Source organism: Chlorocebus sabaeus, chromosome 2 (genome assembly GCF_047675955.1).
Source record: "Chlorocebus sabaeus isolate Y175 chromosome 2, mChlSab1.0.hap1, whole genome shotgun sequence".
NCBI lineage: Eukaryota > Metazoa > Chordata > Mammalia > Primates > Cercopithecidae > Chlorocebus > Chlorocebus sabaeus.
In genome coordinates this window covers 98831080-98848427 of record NC_132905.1, presented here as the reverse complement: position 1 = coordinate 98848427, position 17348 = coordinate 98831080, and the positions used below count along the sequence as shown (strand labels likewise).

At 55.0% G+C, this 17348-nt stretch overlaps 1 protein-coding gene across 3 annotated transcripts in view; it reads right to left on the bottom strand.

Annotated features, from left to right (window-relative positions):
• SLX9 (SLX9 ribosome biogenesis factor) overlaps nt 1–17348 on the bottom strand; it is a 52672-nt gene that overhangs the window by 27338 nt on the left and 7986 nt on the right. For all 3 annotated transcript variants that reach the window (XM_073011147.1, XM_007970177.3, XM_073011152.1), the window contains exon 3: nt 5575–5643. In XM_073011147.1, coding sequence (XP_072867248.1) covers nt 5575–5643 — 69 coding nt within the window. The remainder of the gene's footprint in view (nt 1–5574; nt 5644–17348) is intronic.

Genomic DNA, 17348 nt, shown 5'->3' with positions numbered 1-17348 from the left:
ACAGTGGCCACTCAAGAGGCGAGAAAGCCTATGGTCACCACCACCAGTGTCCAGAGGATTCTGCACAATTCACTGCCGACGAATGAGAAAAATTACAACGAAACCACAAACGGAAGGAAGCTCCTTGACAGAGATGAGCTGCTAGAAACCCACAGTGAGTATCGCATTTCAGGGCAAAACATTAGACACTCAATGATAAATCAGAGCAAGGAAAAGACGACCACAATATCGACAGTCCCACCTGGCCCACTCCATTCTGAGAGGGGAGGGAGGGAGCGAGGCAGTGGCGGGCAGGACCCACGCCCTGGGAACACTCAGCACTGCTCTCATCTGCGGCACCTGGGGGAGGGGAGGCACCACACAAACACCAGCTTCCACGCAGCCAGGAGAACCCACGGGAGAGTGCAGTTCTTCTCTGTCAGTTACTCCAGAAAAATCTGATGCTGCCTCAATTAAAATTTCAACAGGATTTTTAGTCAAAACTGTGCAGCTAATTCTAAATTTTATTTTTAAAAAACAATTAAATGCATAAGAATAGTAAAGACATTTTTTAAAAAGAACAAGCAATAAGAAAGTAGGACTATCGGATATTAAAGCAAAGGATGCCGCCCAGGAGGACAACCAAGGGTTGGGAAAGTCAAATGGGACATGTGTGTGATTCCAACTACCCACCCTCCCGCCCACGGGACGTGGGGAGCCACTGCCTGCGGCATGGTTGGGGCACAGGCTGTGTGGTGGAGCATGGAGGCACTACCCGGGCACCGGGTAGGTGTGTGGACAAGACAAAACAAAGCAAAGGACAGAGAGTGACTAGGGGAGGTCTCCAGGAATGGGAGGGCCCTGCAAGGGGGAGGAACAGCAAGGACAGTTTGCGAGCTTGTCCTCACAAAGACAAGGCGGGGTGGCACATGCAGATCCACAGCAAAAATTTCAACATATGTTGGGGGAAAAAAAGCAAATTGAATGAAAAAATCCACACATACAGAAACTATGCATTTCTAAAGATCCTAAGGAATCTACCAAATGACTACCAGACCTAATCATGATATTAGTAAATTCATAGGATACAAGATCAATATTTCAAAAAAACAATTGTGTTTTAATATACTAGCAGACAGCTGACAAAAAACTGCATTTATGATAGCATAAAAAACTATAATAATACTTAGCAATAAGCTTATTACAAGATGTAAGACCTCTACACTACAACTATGTAACACTGATGATGAAAATTAAACAAAGAGATACACCACGTTCACGAACCTGAAGATTTGCTTTGCTAAGATGGTAATTCTGAACTGATCTATACATTCAATGAAATCCCAATCACAGCCCCATTAGGTTTCTGTTTTTAAAGAAATAGACAAGCTAATAATAATTTATATGGAAATGCCAAGGACCTAGAATATCCAAAGCAACCTTAAAGACAGACAAACCAACAAAAAGGACTTGTGTTATCTGACTTCCAGACTAACGCTAAAGCTCTAGTAATCAAGACAGTCTGGTATTTGCTAAGGTACAACAAACAGATCAATGGAACAGAAGACAGCCTAGAAACAGATCCACACTCAGGAGACTTCTTGATTTTTCAAAAAGGCACCAAAACAATCCAATAAGGAAACAAAGTATTTATAACAAATGGTGCTGGAACAACTGAATATCCACATTAGGGGAGAAAAAGGAACTTAACCACTAACATCACACAGACGAACAATTCAAGATAGGAAAAAAAAAAAAAAAAAAACCCTAAATATGAAAGTTCAAAGTATAAAGTTTTAAAAGAGGAATAATATCTTCATGGCTTGGGATTAGCCAAAGTTTTCTCAAATAGGACACATATACACATACATACATACACACACAATAACTAATAAAAATTAAACTTCTCAAAATTAAACCCCCGTTTATTAAAAAAAAAAGTTCTCACGCCTGTAATCCCAGCACTAAGGGAGGCTGAGGTGGGCAGATCACGAGGTCAAGAGATCAAGATCATCCTGGCTGATACGGTGAAACCCCATCTCTACTAAAAATACAAAAAAAAAAGCCAGGCGTGGTGGCGTGTGCCTGTAGTCCCAGCTACTCAGGAGGCTGAGGCAGGAGAATCTCTTGAACCCGGAAGGCAGAGGCAGCAGTGAGCTGAGATCGCACCACTGCACTCCAGCCTGGCGACAGAGTATGACTCTGTCTTAAAAAAAAAAAAAAGTTAAGAAAATGAACAGGCAAGTCAGAGTCTGGGAGAAAACATCTGTAAAACACATACCCAACCAAAGACTGGACCCTAGCACAAAGAATTCTTAGAGCTCAATAATAAAAAGGCAAAAAGCCTCATGAAAAATGAATTTCACTGATGCTTAAACACAAACGGGCAGTAAAGCACATGAAAATGCTCTTTTGGTGGCAATGAAAATGAGCACCACCGTGAGACACCATTTCACGGTCACCAGACGACCAAGGCTGAGGAGACAGCGCGCCACGTACCACCGTGAGACACCATTTCACGGTCACCAGATGGCCAAGGCTGAGGAGACGGCGCACCACGCACCACCGTGAGACACCATTTCACGGTCACCAGACGGCCAAGGCTGAGGAGACGGCGGGCGCGCCACGCACCACCGTGAGATACCATTTCACGGTCACCAGACGGCCAACGCTGAGGAGAGGCGCGCCACGCACCACCGTGAGATACCATTTCACGGTCACCAGACGGCCAAGGCTGAGGAAAGGCGCGCCACGCACCACCGTGAGATACCATTTCACGGTCACCAGACGGCCAAGGCTGAGGAAAGGCGCGCCACGCACCACCGTGAGATACCATTTCACGGTCACCAGACGGCCAAGGCTGAGGAGAGGCGCGCCACGCACCACCGTGAGATACCATTTCACGGTCACCAGACGGCCAAGGCTGAGGAAGGGCGCGCCACGTGTTGGCAAAGCTGCAGGGCACGGACTCTCACAGGCTTCTGGTGGGAGCGTGAACGTACAACCGCTCTAGAAAAGCGTGTGGCAGCTGCTTATAAAACTAAACATACACCTACCCTATGACCCAGCATTCCATTCCTCAGCATTTACCCAAGAGAAACGAAAACATGTCCACAAAAAGACTTGTGAAGAATGTTCAGAGCAGCCTTATTCATAGTAGCTAAAAATGGAAAAAAGCCCAGGTGCCCATCAGTAGGAAAGTGAATAACCAATGGTGTATTCACACAATGAAATACTTCTCAGCAATCAAAAGGCATGGACTGCTGCTACACGCAGCCTGGATGCCTTTCAAAACCATTACGCTGAGCAAAAGCAGCCAGACCCAGAAAGAGTGCATCCTACATGACTCCACTTATATGACGTCTAAGGCAAGAAAAACTCAACTGTGGCCGAGAAAGGATGACACAGTGGCTATTACCTCTGGGGCAGGCGGAAGAGGTAGCCGACTGGGGGGGCGCGGACTGCCGGGGAGCGGTGGTGATGGCCCGTACCCTGAACGGGATTTCAGCTGCACAGCCGTCTGCGACATTTGTCAGAGATCACTGAATGGCACGCTTAAGATCTGCGTTTCATTTTATGTAAATACAATCTTCAAAAGAAAAAGAAAAAAAGCACCATAAATTCTAGCAGAATTATTTGGGGTGGAGTGTACTGATGTCTGCAATTTACTTTGAAATGCATTTTAAAAAACCCATGTTGGTACATGGACAGAAACTGCTAGACGAACAGTTATGTAATAAAGATTGTAAAATCTGTATGGTGGGTACAGGGTATTCACTATAAAATTCTTCCCACTTTCCTCAATAAAATTTTTCATAATAAAATACAAAGTAAAAGTAACTTGGGAAATGTAGCTAAAACTGTATTTAGAGACAACTTTTTGTTCATTCCTGAACAAAACATACAAACAGATGAGCAGAGCAACTGAAACCCAAAAAAAGCTAGAATGGGAGAATGATCAAAATAAAAACAAGTAATTTGGAAGACAAAAGAGTAGAACTGACCATGAAGCATTAATTATTAAATGGAAGAGACAAAACTTCTTAATCAGAAATGAAAGGGGGATACAAATAAAGAACGATAAAGAAAATAGAATATTTAATAAGAAAACAACACATAAAGACTGAGCTCTGACTAAATTTGATTATTAATATTACTTAGAGACAGGGACCCACTCTGCCGCCCAGGCTGGAGTGCACTAGTGCAATTATGGCTCCCTGCAGCCTCAAACTCCTGGGCTCAAGCGATCCTCTCACCTCAGCCTCCTAAGTCACTAGGACTAGAGGCTCAGAGGCACGCACCACCTAATCTGGCTAATTTTTACATTTTCTGTAGAGACAAGGTCTCGCTATGTTGCCCAGGCTAGTCTGAAACTCCTGGGCGTAGGTGATCCTTCCACCTCAACCTCCCAAGGTGCTGGGATTACAGGCATAAGGTACCATCCCCAGACAAATTCGATCATTTCATGAGTGGCCAAAATGGACTCAAGTCGTGAAAAAAGAAAAAAAAGGACCAAGAGCCGTGGAATAAAATTTACACATCATCAAAGAACTATGGCCTAGAAAATGAGGGTCCAAATGGTCACAGTCCAGGAGTCCATCCAAATCCACTTTCACAGCTATGCTAGGAACTGTGAAAAAGAAAATGGAAGAATGAATCATTTCCCTAAGAAATATCCAAAAAGGGACAGAAACCATAAAACTAATAATCACGAAATAAACTGACAAAGTTTTCTAGGTCCTACCTCTGAAAAACATAACCTCCAAAGAAAAAATAAAGCAGATCATACTTTAACATATAAGAACATAAAAAAAAATATTTCAAATTAATTTCACAAAGTCAGCAGAATCACACTAAAAAGATAACCAAAAAATACAAAATAATGTTGACAAGAAACAATCTTAGAACAACACTGGCAAATATCCAGCATCATGAAAAATAAGGAGATACTGCAAAACAACCTGAGTGGGAAGCGTGGCTTTCAGCCCTCGGAGACGCGCGGCTGCGAGCACGTGGCAAGGCTGACCTCCTACGTGGAGCCTCAGAAAAGAGGGAGCCACGGGCCCGAAAGGGTCTGGGGACCCCAGCAGCCCTGCCCACACCCACATCGCTATGCGCAGACACTGGTTTTCACCGCGGGCAAGGCCTGAAAGGATTTCACACACCACCACAGGCACCTCTGAACCATGAAGACTCCACAAGCACAGGTTACTTCCATAACAAAAAATTTCACAGTGGGGAACAAAAATAGGTAATTTTTACAAACAAGGAGCCGAGAGCAGCAGCTTCCCAAGGCCGTCCTCCAAAGGGAGGCAGCCTAGCTCTGCAGGTACCCACAGGGATGGGGTGACAGTGCCACCTGTAACAGGCCAGACCGGCTTGGCTGTGCTGCCCAGTCTCCACGGCATCCTCTCTGTGCCTCCACTGTCCTTTGGCCCCCACAGCCGCCTCTAAAGGGTCTTGGGAGATCCCCTTGGGCACCCTGCAGGGAGTGTGGCTGGTGTAGAAGGCCAGACCGTGCGGCTGTGGGAACAGGAGGGCCCATGGGATGGGACCTGGGCTGGCAGCTGCCTCGAGATGCAGGCATGGACTTACTCTGCAACCATTGCTCACGCCTTAGCTTCATTTTCTCCTTCTTGGGCAAAACGGTCTTGGCCTCTGCACCTGAGGAAAGAGAACATGGGAGTGAGAAAACGTGTCCAGGTGGCACTCCCATGACCTGAGAATGGGCTGGGGAAGGTTCTGACGCTGGAAGTACCACAGTCACTGCAACTGGTCTGGCCTGTGCCGGCCTCTCAGGCTCCAGAGCTCTCGGCAGCACCAGGGGCACCTGCAGCCTCAACCCGGCCTTGGGAGGCTCTCTCAGCAGCGGCCCCCCGCAGCGATGGCCTGGCCACTTACTCCTGACCTGCCCCGGAAAGCAGGTGTCTCAACACGGAGGCCTCCTCCCCACCCATGCCCCGAATGACTGTCAGGGCAGGCCACAGCAACGCCATGCAGGAACACCCAATGGCTCATGAAGGGGGCCACGAACAGGGCAGAGGCCCCTACGGGGACATCCCCAAGATCCTGCACGGTCACGTGAGGCCCAGCGATGTACCTGCTCCCTGGCCCCTGCCAGGCCCAATGATGTGCTCAGTGGACCAGAGGCTCCATCCCTGGACCCCACAAAGCGGCCCTCTCAGGGAGTCCCCAAAAATGAACTCCACAGGTGCCCCTGTGCTTGGTCCACACGGATCTCAGGCACTTGCCCGGCAGGCGGGGAAAGGAGCCTCATTTGCTTGGGGAACGGGGCAGGGGCGGGACGAGCCTGCCGGGCCATGCAGGTGGGGACAGCTGGAGAGGGCTCTGGCCGCTGCGTCTCTGACTCTATTCTGCTCTAAAATAGAGGGGACTCAAGGGCATCCCCGTTTCCTCGGCCAGAACTGATTTCCAAGACGGTTCAGCCTCCGCCGCGTTCTCCCCAGAACACATCTCCCAATTTCTCTTCTAATGCATGCAGACCTTCCTGGCTTGTCCAACAAATCCACCACGTCGAAGGAAAAACAAAGCAGAAGCAAGCCCTGCCTGGAGAAAGGCAGTCACTGCGCTCAGCATTTCAGACTTCACTTTGGGAGCTGGTGTGAAACCTCCAAGGCCCAGGGCTCCTTCCTGCAGGATCTGATCCCCTCCCACAGCTTCCCGGTGTGCCTGGGCTGACCTACTTTCCTCCACTGCATCCCCGACCTCTCACTCCCGAGCACAAAGGGGAGGGGCTGATTCTGCAGCTTTTCTGTAGTTCTGAAATTGTTTCAAAAGAAAAATGAATCTAAGACCAGTGGAAACTGACCCGGACAGTGACCTGTGTTGTGTCGGAATGAAGAAAACGAGGCCCGGGCGCAGGCCGGGTCGGGAACGCGGCATAGTGACCCTTCCCAGCTCTGGCCCCAGGGAGCTCCCCAGCCCCATTGCCATGGCACCAGGAAAACAGGAACCAAACACGCCACTCCTGCAGGAGGAGAGGGCCTGGAATGCTGCAGCCGGAGGAGAGGCTGCCTGGAACTGCTGGCGGCGGCCCCACGACCCCCAGCTCCCCCTGCTTTCTGGGCCCAAGGCGCCCTTGCTGAAGTGCCCTGGCACAGGTTCATGCCTCCTCCCCTTCCAGCCTCTGGATGGGCTGACGGGTGTTCATGAGCTACCGAGGGGGCTCGCCCTGTGAGTCCCGCTTCTCTCTCCTCCGTGGGCCCAGGGCCACAAGGACAGGGCAGGTGGGTGCACCCTCACCTGCGAAGGGGACAGTGTGAAGTCAGCTCGAGCTGCTCCGGTTTCTAAATTTACCCACGACAAGGCCAGCACACCACAGCTCCCACAGGTCTGCAGAAGCACAGGAGTGTCCTGTGGGTACAGCAGAAATGCCAGCTCGGAGGAGGGCCGGGCTGGGAGTGCAGATGCTGGGTCTCAAGCAAGGGTGTCTGGAGCCGCCGCTGTCCTGAACCTCACCCCCAAACCCAGATCCCAGCAGCGCCAGCACTACAGCCCCAGTGGCTATGCGGAGGGGAAGATCACCAAACACGTCTGATTAGTGACAAAATGACAGTAGCAGGGGCCACCCCTGAGGCACGTCATCCCAGCCTGAGCTTCTCACATGGGGCCTGGCAGTCTGAGCGGGCACCAGGAATACCAAGGCAGAGCTGACGGTAAAACGCGACTTCACAGAATCGACCGGCCAGCCGAGCTGAGGCTGCAGAATGGTGCACCCTTGGAAGGGCTGTGACCTCGGCTTCCCGCTCTGGGCAGAGAGGCTTCTTCCTCCGCGCCCTGTGCCCTGTCTGCTTCACACACTAGGCCGCCTGCTGCACGGGCGGCTCAGACACTGCCACTCCTTCTGGCCCGCTCAGTCCATGACTCAAAGGCGTCAGGGGAGACGAGCAAGTCCCCATTAAACTGAACCTCAAAGAACCCCAGCCAGTGGCTGAGGTGCTCAAACCCTCATTCCCCTCAAAGCCGAGATGGGATCCCTCCAAGACAGAGCCCAGGCCTCCCTGTGGGGAAATATGCTGCAGGTGCCATCCACTCCCCCTCACACTCGGCGGAACCCTCTGGGGCCACCTGTTGCTACTGGCAGTGAACAAGCCCAAAGGGTAAAAGACAAGGCCTCAGGGCATGGGGTGGCTCCTGCGATCTGGGTCCTGGGGCCACCCAGTGGTACCCAGGGTGCTCCTGGCTGCCACAGCACCTGTACCTGAGCTGGACTGCAAGGCACAGGGCAGATGGATGGTGGAGATGAAGAGAAGGATGAGAAGCCATGCCCTCGCCTGAGTCTTCAGGAGCCCAGGATGCAGCTGCCACGGAGTCGACCTGCAAAGAGGCGCCCGGCTCACACGCAGCGTGTGGGGACGGACTGTGTGGGACAGCCCCTCCAGTCCAGTGGGAGGCACTCTGAGGAGGACTCGAGGGCCATTCGAGGAATAGCCTCTCTAACCCTTGACTCTGGAAGATCCCGCCTCAGCCCTGCCCTCGGGGAGTGACTAGAAACCAGCCCTGAGCTGACTCGCCACGGAGCCCTGGGGGTAGCTTTGGTCCCCGGAGCGCCGGCCAGCCCAGCAGAATGAGCTGAATGGCTCCGCAAAGAGAGAGGGATGGGCACACTCTCAGGCACAGGCTGCCTAAAACCCCTGACAAGAAAAGGGAAGGTGAGGTGCTGCCATATAGGAGCCAGGACACGTGCTCTGGAAGTGCAATTCTGGGGACCCTGGGCAAGCCACCCGCCCCGCCAGAACCACGGCTTCTCAGCCGCCACGGTGCTGCCTGGGCTCTCTCATCTAAAAATGGGGTCCCGGGAACAGATGCAGTAAACCAGGCACAGGGGAGGACGCCACATGTGGCAGCCACACAGCAAGCCTGTGCTGCAGGCAGCTCACCTGGTTCCCAGCCCTCACCAGGTCAGCAGACACAGAACCAGGCTCACCAGAGTTGGGCTGTAGGGTGACGCAGTTCATGGGGCACGTGTTCTGACGGACCCTAAGGAAAATCAGCATGACACTGGCTTTTCCATGCACGCCATCAACAAGCCATGGTTCTCACCCCACAAAGATCTGCATGAGGCTCAGGCACAGAACACAAGACGCGATGCTGCTGGCATGTGCTGCTTCATCTCGGGCTCGGGTGCCGGGAGATGCTGTGGCCTACAGAGCCGCTCAGATGCTGCCACCACCACCCAGGTCACGAGATGAAGCAGCACGTGCCAGCAGCATCTCTTGGTGCTGAGGTTCTCCTCACCACACCTCCTGGGTGAATGCAAACTGAAATGCACTGCGGGACAGGCCGTTTGGGGAAAAATGAAGTGGGAATCATCCGTCTCACTCTATACACAAAAATAAAGTCCTGATGGACTAAATACATTAAAAAGGCACTACAAAAGCACTGCAGAGAACACAAAGGGGCCACAAAACACACAGAAAACACAGAATTTGCTACAGAGAAACTTTAAACCTCCGTAGAGAAAAAAATAACATGAACAAATTCAAAAGAACTACCAACGAGGGGGAGATGTCTGCAGTTAACAAAAGAGATTGCTTCCTTCCTACACAGCTTTCTCAAACCAATAAACAGCCGAAAAGAAAAACAGGAAAAGGCACATACAGACAGCTCACAGCAATGAAGGCTGAATGGAGCCTTGCTGACGAAGAGCCGCACATTCCACGAGGCAGGCACCGCCGGCTGGGTCCGCATCGGCAGACACCTCGTCCATATCCTCCACAGGTACCGGCTGCAGGTGGAGGCCGACTTGGGTGCTGCTCCCGGCAGTGTCTGCAGTAGGCAGCCTGGCAACTCCTGTCAAGTGTCAGATGTTCATCAAGCTGGATCAGCAACTCCACCGCTGCGGCCTGATCTACAAATGTCTTGACTCACATTCACAAGGACGGCCCACACTCCCTACAGAGCTGGGTGCGCCGGACAACAAAACCTCAGCAGCCGTGACGTGAGGCTGCCCCAGAACACAGCCCAGGGAAGCAGCAGGGGCAGACACACACCCACTTGTAAAAACACAGGGGGCTGGGAGCAGCAGCGTGTGCCTGTGGTCCCAGCTGCTCCGGAGGCCGAAGTGGTGGGGACGACTGCCTGAGCCCAGGAGGTCAAAGCAGTAGTGAGCCCAGATTGCACCACAGAGCAAGACACTGACCCCCATCTCTGAAAAGAAAAAAAAAAAAGGAGAGGAGCAGATAGACCAAGACGTCTGCAGCGGGGAGGCTGTCACTCAATGGTAGCGTGCATTGAGTTTTTCACAATATCTATCATTTGCCACTTTGCACAACTCCACGAAGAGGCGGTGCTGCCGGAATACGCTGGAGAAAGCACAGCTTTCCCTGGGAGCACTGGTGGGCGAGTATCCAAGGGAGTGCATGCACCCAGCACCGCGGCAGCGGGGAGAAGCGGCAGGAGCACAGGGGACCGGGAGTGGGGCAGTGGGAGGGCCGGGTTCCCCTGCCTCTCTGTTTTCTAGCTTTCTTCCTTTTTTTTTTTTTTTGAGACAAAGTCTCACTCTGTCGCCCAGGCTGGAGGGCAGTGGCACAATCTTGCAATCTCCGCCTCCCAGGTTCAAGCCATTCTCCTGCCTCACCCTCCGGAGCAGCTGGAATTACAGGCATGCACCACCACACCAAGATAATTTTTGTATTTTTACTAGAGACAGGGTTTTTCATGATGTTGGCCAGGCCGGTCTCGAACCCCTGACCTCAAGTGATCCACCTGTCACCTGTCTCTGCCTCCCAAAGTGCTAGGATTACAGGTGTGAGCCACCGTCCCCGGCCTCTTCCTTCTTTATACTACACGTTTGTCATCAGGTGTCCATTTTAAAGAAAAACTCAAAGACTTTTTTAAATATCGGTGACAAATTGTCCCGGTCAAAGACAGCATCCTGGAACAAAACTGGAACAAACCAGGCACTGCCATCCAGGGTCCGCATCCGCAGACACCCCCGGCCGAGGTTTGCAGCGAGGAAAGTACTGGCAGCACAGCAAGGAAGAGCAGTCACAGCCAAGAGCGCCTAGGGGGTGGCGCTACCCATGGACACTGAAACGCACAGTGCCAAGGTCATGCTGCTGCACTGAGGAACCCAGGCTGCAGGGCCGGAGGATGCTTCCACCGCTGGTCCCTGTGCCCCCCTCTGCTGTTCTGAGGAAAGGCAAACGGCTCACCTCAACTCCCTTCTCCCAGGACCTGAGGATGGGCATTCAAAACCACAGACAAATCTGTCGATGGCCAGAGTTCCCCAAGTACCGTGTCGGGCAGCCCCCACCCTCCAGCCAACACCATCCATTCCAGCCAGGGGCTCCACACTCCCCCCGAGAGAAGGTGGCCTGGGAGACAGGGCCTCTGAGAGAAGCATCCCCAGGAGCACCGGAGACAGCCTGTGCACGGCGCCCACAGAATGCTCGGCCCCTCTGAGCCTCTCAGCAACCCACCGATCACAAGATGCGGAGTCCACGGGATCTGGTCTTGCAAGTGTCACGGAGCTGATACAAATAAGAAACGTGGGCTCCAAACCCCACAGGATTCTCTCCACAGACACGGCAGCAGGCTCCCGGCACACTCCATACCCACCCCCAATGTCAGCTCACCCCACAAGGACCCTCCAGAACCCCCCACGGGCAGCGCAGCCAATGATGGATGCGGCGTGCACTCCGGGAGCAGTGTGGCTTCTTGCTGTCTTGTGAGCTCCCAGCCAGGGTAACCAGGCAAAAGAAACATGTCAAAGGCCTAAGAACGGAGAAGCCAGAGACAGAACTACCACCTTCCCCATCATGGCATGGTCGTGATGCAGAAAACGCCAAAGGATCCACAGCTACTGGGACTGAGGGCTTCAGCAAGGCCTTGGGGTGCGGCCGAGGTTTGCAGCGAGGAAAGTGCCAACAGCGCCGCAGGGAAGAGCAGTCAAGGCCAAGAGTTCCCTGAGGGGTGGTGCTACCCAGGGACACTGAAACGCAGAGTGCCAAGGTCACACGACTGCATTGAGGAACCTGGGCTGTGGGGCCAGAGGGCTCTCTTGGCCTCCTGCAGCCACACCTGGCCTGTGTCCTCGGCATCTGCCCAAACTACCCGTCCCACCAGGAAAGGAGGGAGCCCCAGAGGACTGCTTCAGTCCTAAGTCAACACAGGACAGGCTCCCGAGGACACAGGGCCCCACCGCCGGGGATGGTGCCCGAAGGAGTGGCTGTCCTGCTCACCTGGAGGCGTCCTGCCCCAGGAGGTACAGCCACTTGTAGCACTTGGTGGGCTCAGCTGGTTTGGGGGCCCCACCTAGAGAATCTCACAAGAGAGCCTCCACGACCTGCCTACTCCTCAGACAAGCACATCAGAAAACCACAGTGCCCAGGCCTCGGCTGCCCACGGGTCCTACCCACAGCTGCACAGGGCCCCTGACCGTGACAGGCCGGCCACACGCCCAAAGGGGAAGGGATAGCCCTGTAGCCAGGAGGGCATTCACTGCCACCTCCCATTAGGAGTAGGGTCTGAGAAGTGAACCAGGAGAGCCTGCTGCATGGGCTCGGCTTGGGCCCTCCCAGGCGGGGTTTGGAAAACACACCAGGTGGGGTACCAAGGGGGAGGCTGCCAGAGGCAGGGCCCTGGGGACCTCCTAGCCTCAGGACAGTGCCTGCAAGTCAGAATGGGTGCCATGCCCAGATTACAGTGGCATCCAGGGCCCCAGCCCTTCTCTGCTCACTCCTAAGTTTCCATTTGAAAACACTCAGCTGCCTCCCACCCCAGCTGTCGAGGAGGACAGTGATGCGCAGGACGCCTCAGCAGGATGCTGCCGCCAGGCCCCACCAACAGAACATGTCGAGAGCCTTAAATAGCTCCAGCCACCAAGCTCCAAGTGCCAGGTTTAGAAATAGCAACCCACATGCTCAGACACCACCCCACCGTCTCCTAGGCAGGAGGGCGCCCGGAGCACATGACACAGACACCCACATAGCAGCACCCCAAACGAGGAAGGGTCCCACGGGGCCACATAACCCCAACTGTCCACCCAGACAAAAGACCTCTGCTGGGCACAGCATCCCCCTTGGGAGGGCGGTCCTGAAGCAGCTGGGGCCAGACCTGCAGGGGAGAAGAAGGGCCCTGGGGACAACCTTCTAGTGACAGAAGGCGGCTTCTGGGAACCCCCAGCCAGGTCCAAGGTGATCAGGTCACACACTCTGATGTGAAAGTTCCAGAAACAACTTAAACATTAGCCCTGACAGCAGACAGCTCTGATGAGAGGAGTCACTCCCTGAGAGGCCAGGGAAGCTGCCGATTGCTGTCTAGCAAACAGAAAAAGGCAGTGGCTGAGCTTCCCGGGTGGCGAGCAGCGCAAGCCCAAGATGGCGGCCCAGGGACCTCAGTGAGTCAGTGAGATCCAGACGGGCCCGGCCCACAACGGCCACACACGGCCCGCGAACCCTGCCCGGACACAGAGCAGCAAGGGCTCCTGAAGATGCTGCTAGCTAAGGCAAGGGCCTTTCCTGAGACGCCCTGCCCCAGTTAGTGATCAGCATGGGCAGCAGGCCTGGGCAAGAACACGTATGGTCCAGAGATGGTGCCCACATAGCGCCCTCGGGCGGCGAGAGATGGTGCCCACACAGCGCACTGGGGTGGCTCTAGGGGCAGGGCCTGGCTTTTATCTCCCAATGGTGCGTATTTGCCTATTCTGCAATGTGTGCGTATGCGCTACTTTTTGAATTATGAAATGTTATTTTCTACAAAAGTAATTTTAGATAAAGGTTGATCCCTAACCTTTAAATCTCAGCCACAGGCATGACGGTGAGTGGGGCACGGTGGGCAAGGACATGGCTGTTCATCCTGTGCATTGAGGACTCAGCCCCTGGATCCACATGGTAGAGCCAGGACTTGAACAGGACGGGCAAGGGGCCACATCTACAGCCTGTCCCTTTGCTTCTTCCGGGGCTGTGCGGCAAGCCAGGGCCACCCATGCCCACCCTCCCTGCCTCTCTCCCGTCTCCCTGCGCGATGCCATGAGGTTCTGGCCCCGTGGATGGCTGTGAGCTTCAGTGCCACCAGGCAATGGGAGCTCCTCTGCGCCCAGTATGACAGCAGCCGCAGTTTCATCTCAAGCTGAGTGAACAGGAGTCAGGCCACGAGACACAGGCACAGGAGAGACTGGCCGAGCCCAGGGGCATCTTCTGTGTGTTCTGCTGCTGCTGTGTGTTTAAACCATTTTTAAGGCCTTTAAATCCAACTGGCAACTTTAATCCGACAAAGGCTTAGCCGGCTGCACTGTGCCCACCACACGTGTGCCCAGTCGCCGTCACGTGCTCCAGGACAGGCACCAGCTGGAGTCCCTGTGATCCTCAGGCAGGTGCTGCCCACACTTGCCTGGGCCGGTCTCTGTGCCCCAAGTTCTACGAGGATAAACCCATCGCAGTTCTATAGTAGTCCCCAACACCCTCCTTCTGCAGGTGAAGGGGCTGATCACTGAAACCCTGAGGACACCGGCAAGGAGGCGCAGGAGGCTGGAACCCCCGAGGCCCTGGCTGGCTCCTGACTCCCACTAAGATGGGAGGAAACAGCACTATGTCTGGTCCAAGTCAAACGCCTCAGCATGGCACCATGTGACTGCGTGACCGTGGGCCTGAGAAGTGCCACCAACAAGGCCACACTCCTGGCTGGACTGGCGTGGGCCACGCCTCCGACCCCTGGTCTAGCATCTCAACAACACGTGGCTCACGAGGATGCCCGGCTTAAGAAACAAGTCACTGGGCTCCCAACATACTGGTCGGCACGGCCACACCCTCCACAGGAGCGCAGGAAAGAAGGTGCCCCTCTACCAGCCACCGCACCCACCCCACTCCCAGCCACCGCACCCACCCCACTCCCAGCCACCGCGCCCACCCCACTCCCAGCCACCGCACCGCGCAGCCAAGGCAGACGACACACAGGGAGCTGCGGCCGCGCCGAGGCCATCCGACCCCAAGCCTCACTTCCACGGAGCCATCTCCAACGTAACCTCCCCGTCGGTTTGTTCTTATTTTAACTTGGGAGTAGATATAAGGAACAAGTATGTTCTGCATGGTTTCTGTCATACCCTTGACTTCACAATTGTAGAAAAAGGTCTTAAAAAAAGAAATTTTATTTTTTTTAAGATACTGGAAAATAGCAGAAAACGAGCCCATCCTGTTTTCAGACAGGCACCTGGGACTCAAGTTCAGAGACACAGGCAGGGTGGGGCAAGGTTCATTTCCTGCCATTTTCCAGTTATCTTAAAAAAAAAAAATCCCTGAAGACAACCCTGTAACCCCAGAGTCTAAGGCACTCTGCACTGTCTGATGAGGAGCTGGGACTTCCCAAGTCTCCACTGTGCAAGGCAGGAGGGAGAGCCTGCATCTCTATCCCGGGACCGACCCACACCTGGGCTGACCTGACAAGGACACAGCTCTGCTGCCCTCTGCTGGGCAGATCACCAGTGCAGAGGGACGCCCAGCAAGCCAAGGTGGCTCCCTCCACCGCAGATGCCTGGGGGTGGAGTGGGGTCTAAGCTGGGCATCGCCCTGTGCTGACTGGAGAGCCAGCCCTGCCCGAGGGCCGGGCGCAGGAGCTCCGGGGGTCCTTGCACCACAGCCTGGTGGCCTCATCACCCAGTCCAACACGCCTGCAGATGCGTTCCACTGACAGATGTGTTCCTCCAGGCAGAGGTGGCAGGAGTGGCTGCCAGAGCAGCAGTGGTGGTGGTGGGTGTCCTGTGCCCGGCATCTAAGAGCAGGCCTCTGCGGCTTCAGGTCTGGCCCCGAGGTGTGCTCTGGCCTGCTGCTGCTGCAAAGACGGTTCTGGGGAGTAGGCGGGGCTGGGGCCACGCTTTGGGGACCCGGACAGCAGTGTGTCCACCCGGCCGAGGGTGCCGGATTCCGCTGGAGGAGCCTACGTGCAGGACCGCCTGGGCTGTGTCCCTAGGGTCCACCCCACATCAGGGTGACTGCCGGGCCTGACACCCCTGACAGCTAGGTCCAGGGCCCATGGCCCACGGCCCACAGCCCACAATCCGCTCCCAGATCAAGAGCAGCCCCGGGCAGGGCCACAGGCTGTGCAAGGGGAGCCAGAGCTGCATGCTCCAGAGCCAGCAGGAGTGGGAGCAAGCAGCAGCCCACCTCAGGGCTGGGGACCCAGCCTCTCTGCACTCTCACTCTTGCAGGCTCAGAGATGCCTGCTCCTGCTGCCTGGCCTCTCCCTGCTTCCAACACCCACTCCAATCTCAAAATGGGGTTGGGGCCGAGCCCAGGCGCTGTCACGGCCCAGCCAGGTGTGCACACACCCAGGCCCTGCCACCTCGGGCTCCTCTGGACCTTGGGCACCAACAAGCTCTGGGAGGAAGCCAAGGCAGGGGCAGAGGGTGGCTTGGCGCTGGCCTGCAACAGCTGGACCCTATGCTTGCTCACACACACCCTTTGCCACTCCACGCCTGACTCCAGTCTCCCTTGGAGCCATGGAATCCAGGCCAGTAGCACGAGCTTAGCACAGCCTGCCAGGCCAAGTGGGTGAAACGAGCCCAGCAGCCCTGAGCAAAACTCGAGCAAAGGTGCCACCGGCCACAGGTATCTGGCCAGAAAAGCAACACCTCCAAAATCCTGTAACCCCACCGGTGCCTCTCATGGCCCCCACGCCCCCAAGCCATCCACCGTGCTGTGAGCTCCCTCTCCAGCAATGGTGACAGGCCCCCCTCCACCCTCTGCTCCAGGGGCCCCCAGCCCCACCTGGCTCTGAGTCCACACCAGGCCTCGCCCCACCCTGCCTGTGTGTCTGGGCTTGAATCCCGAGTGCCTGTCTGAAAACAGGTGGGTTCATTTTCTGGTATGAAGGAACACAGAACTAGAAATCCAATTCTAAGCGTGCTCCACGACAAGCTCCCTGGACCACATGATGCTGCATGACCAGCTCCCCCGGACCACCCGATGCCAAGGATTGGCACTGTGTCCAAGGCGGCACAACCAGCTCCCCAGACTGCCTGATGCCAAGGATTGGCGCCATGCCCAAGGCTGGAGGATGCAGCCACCACTGGACACCCGGCCGGTTGCCAGGCTCTGGTGTTGCACAAGCTCACTGCGCCAGCTAGAGTGGGCTGCACAGCACGCACAGCAGGTGGCACTGTGTGGGGGGAGGCTCAGGAGACGGGGGCTCACCCCAGCTCTGCCACAGGCCCCTCGCCACCCCCAAAGCAGACACGGAGGAGCTGTAGCCTCGATATGGGGTCCACGGGCTGCCACAAAGCCCCTGCCTGCACAACCCGGCCCCCAGGCAAAGCGGAGTCCTGCTGGGGAGGTGCAGAGGGTCTTAGAGAGCTGGGGCGGGAGGGGACTCTGGGCCAGCCTCAGCTTTGCACCCATGCCCTCCTCCTCTCA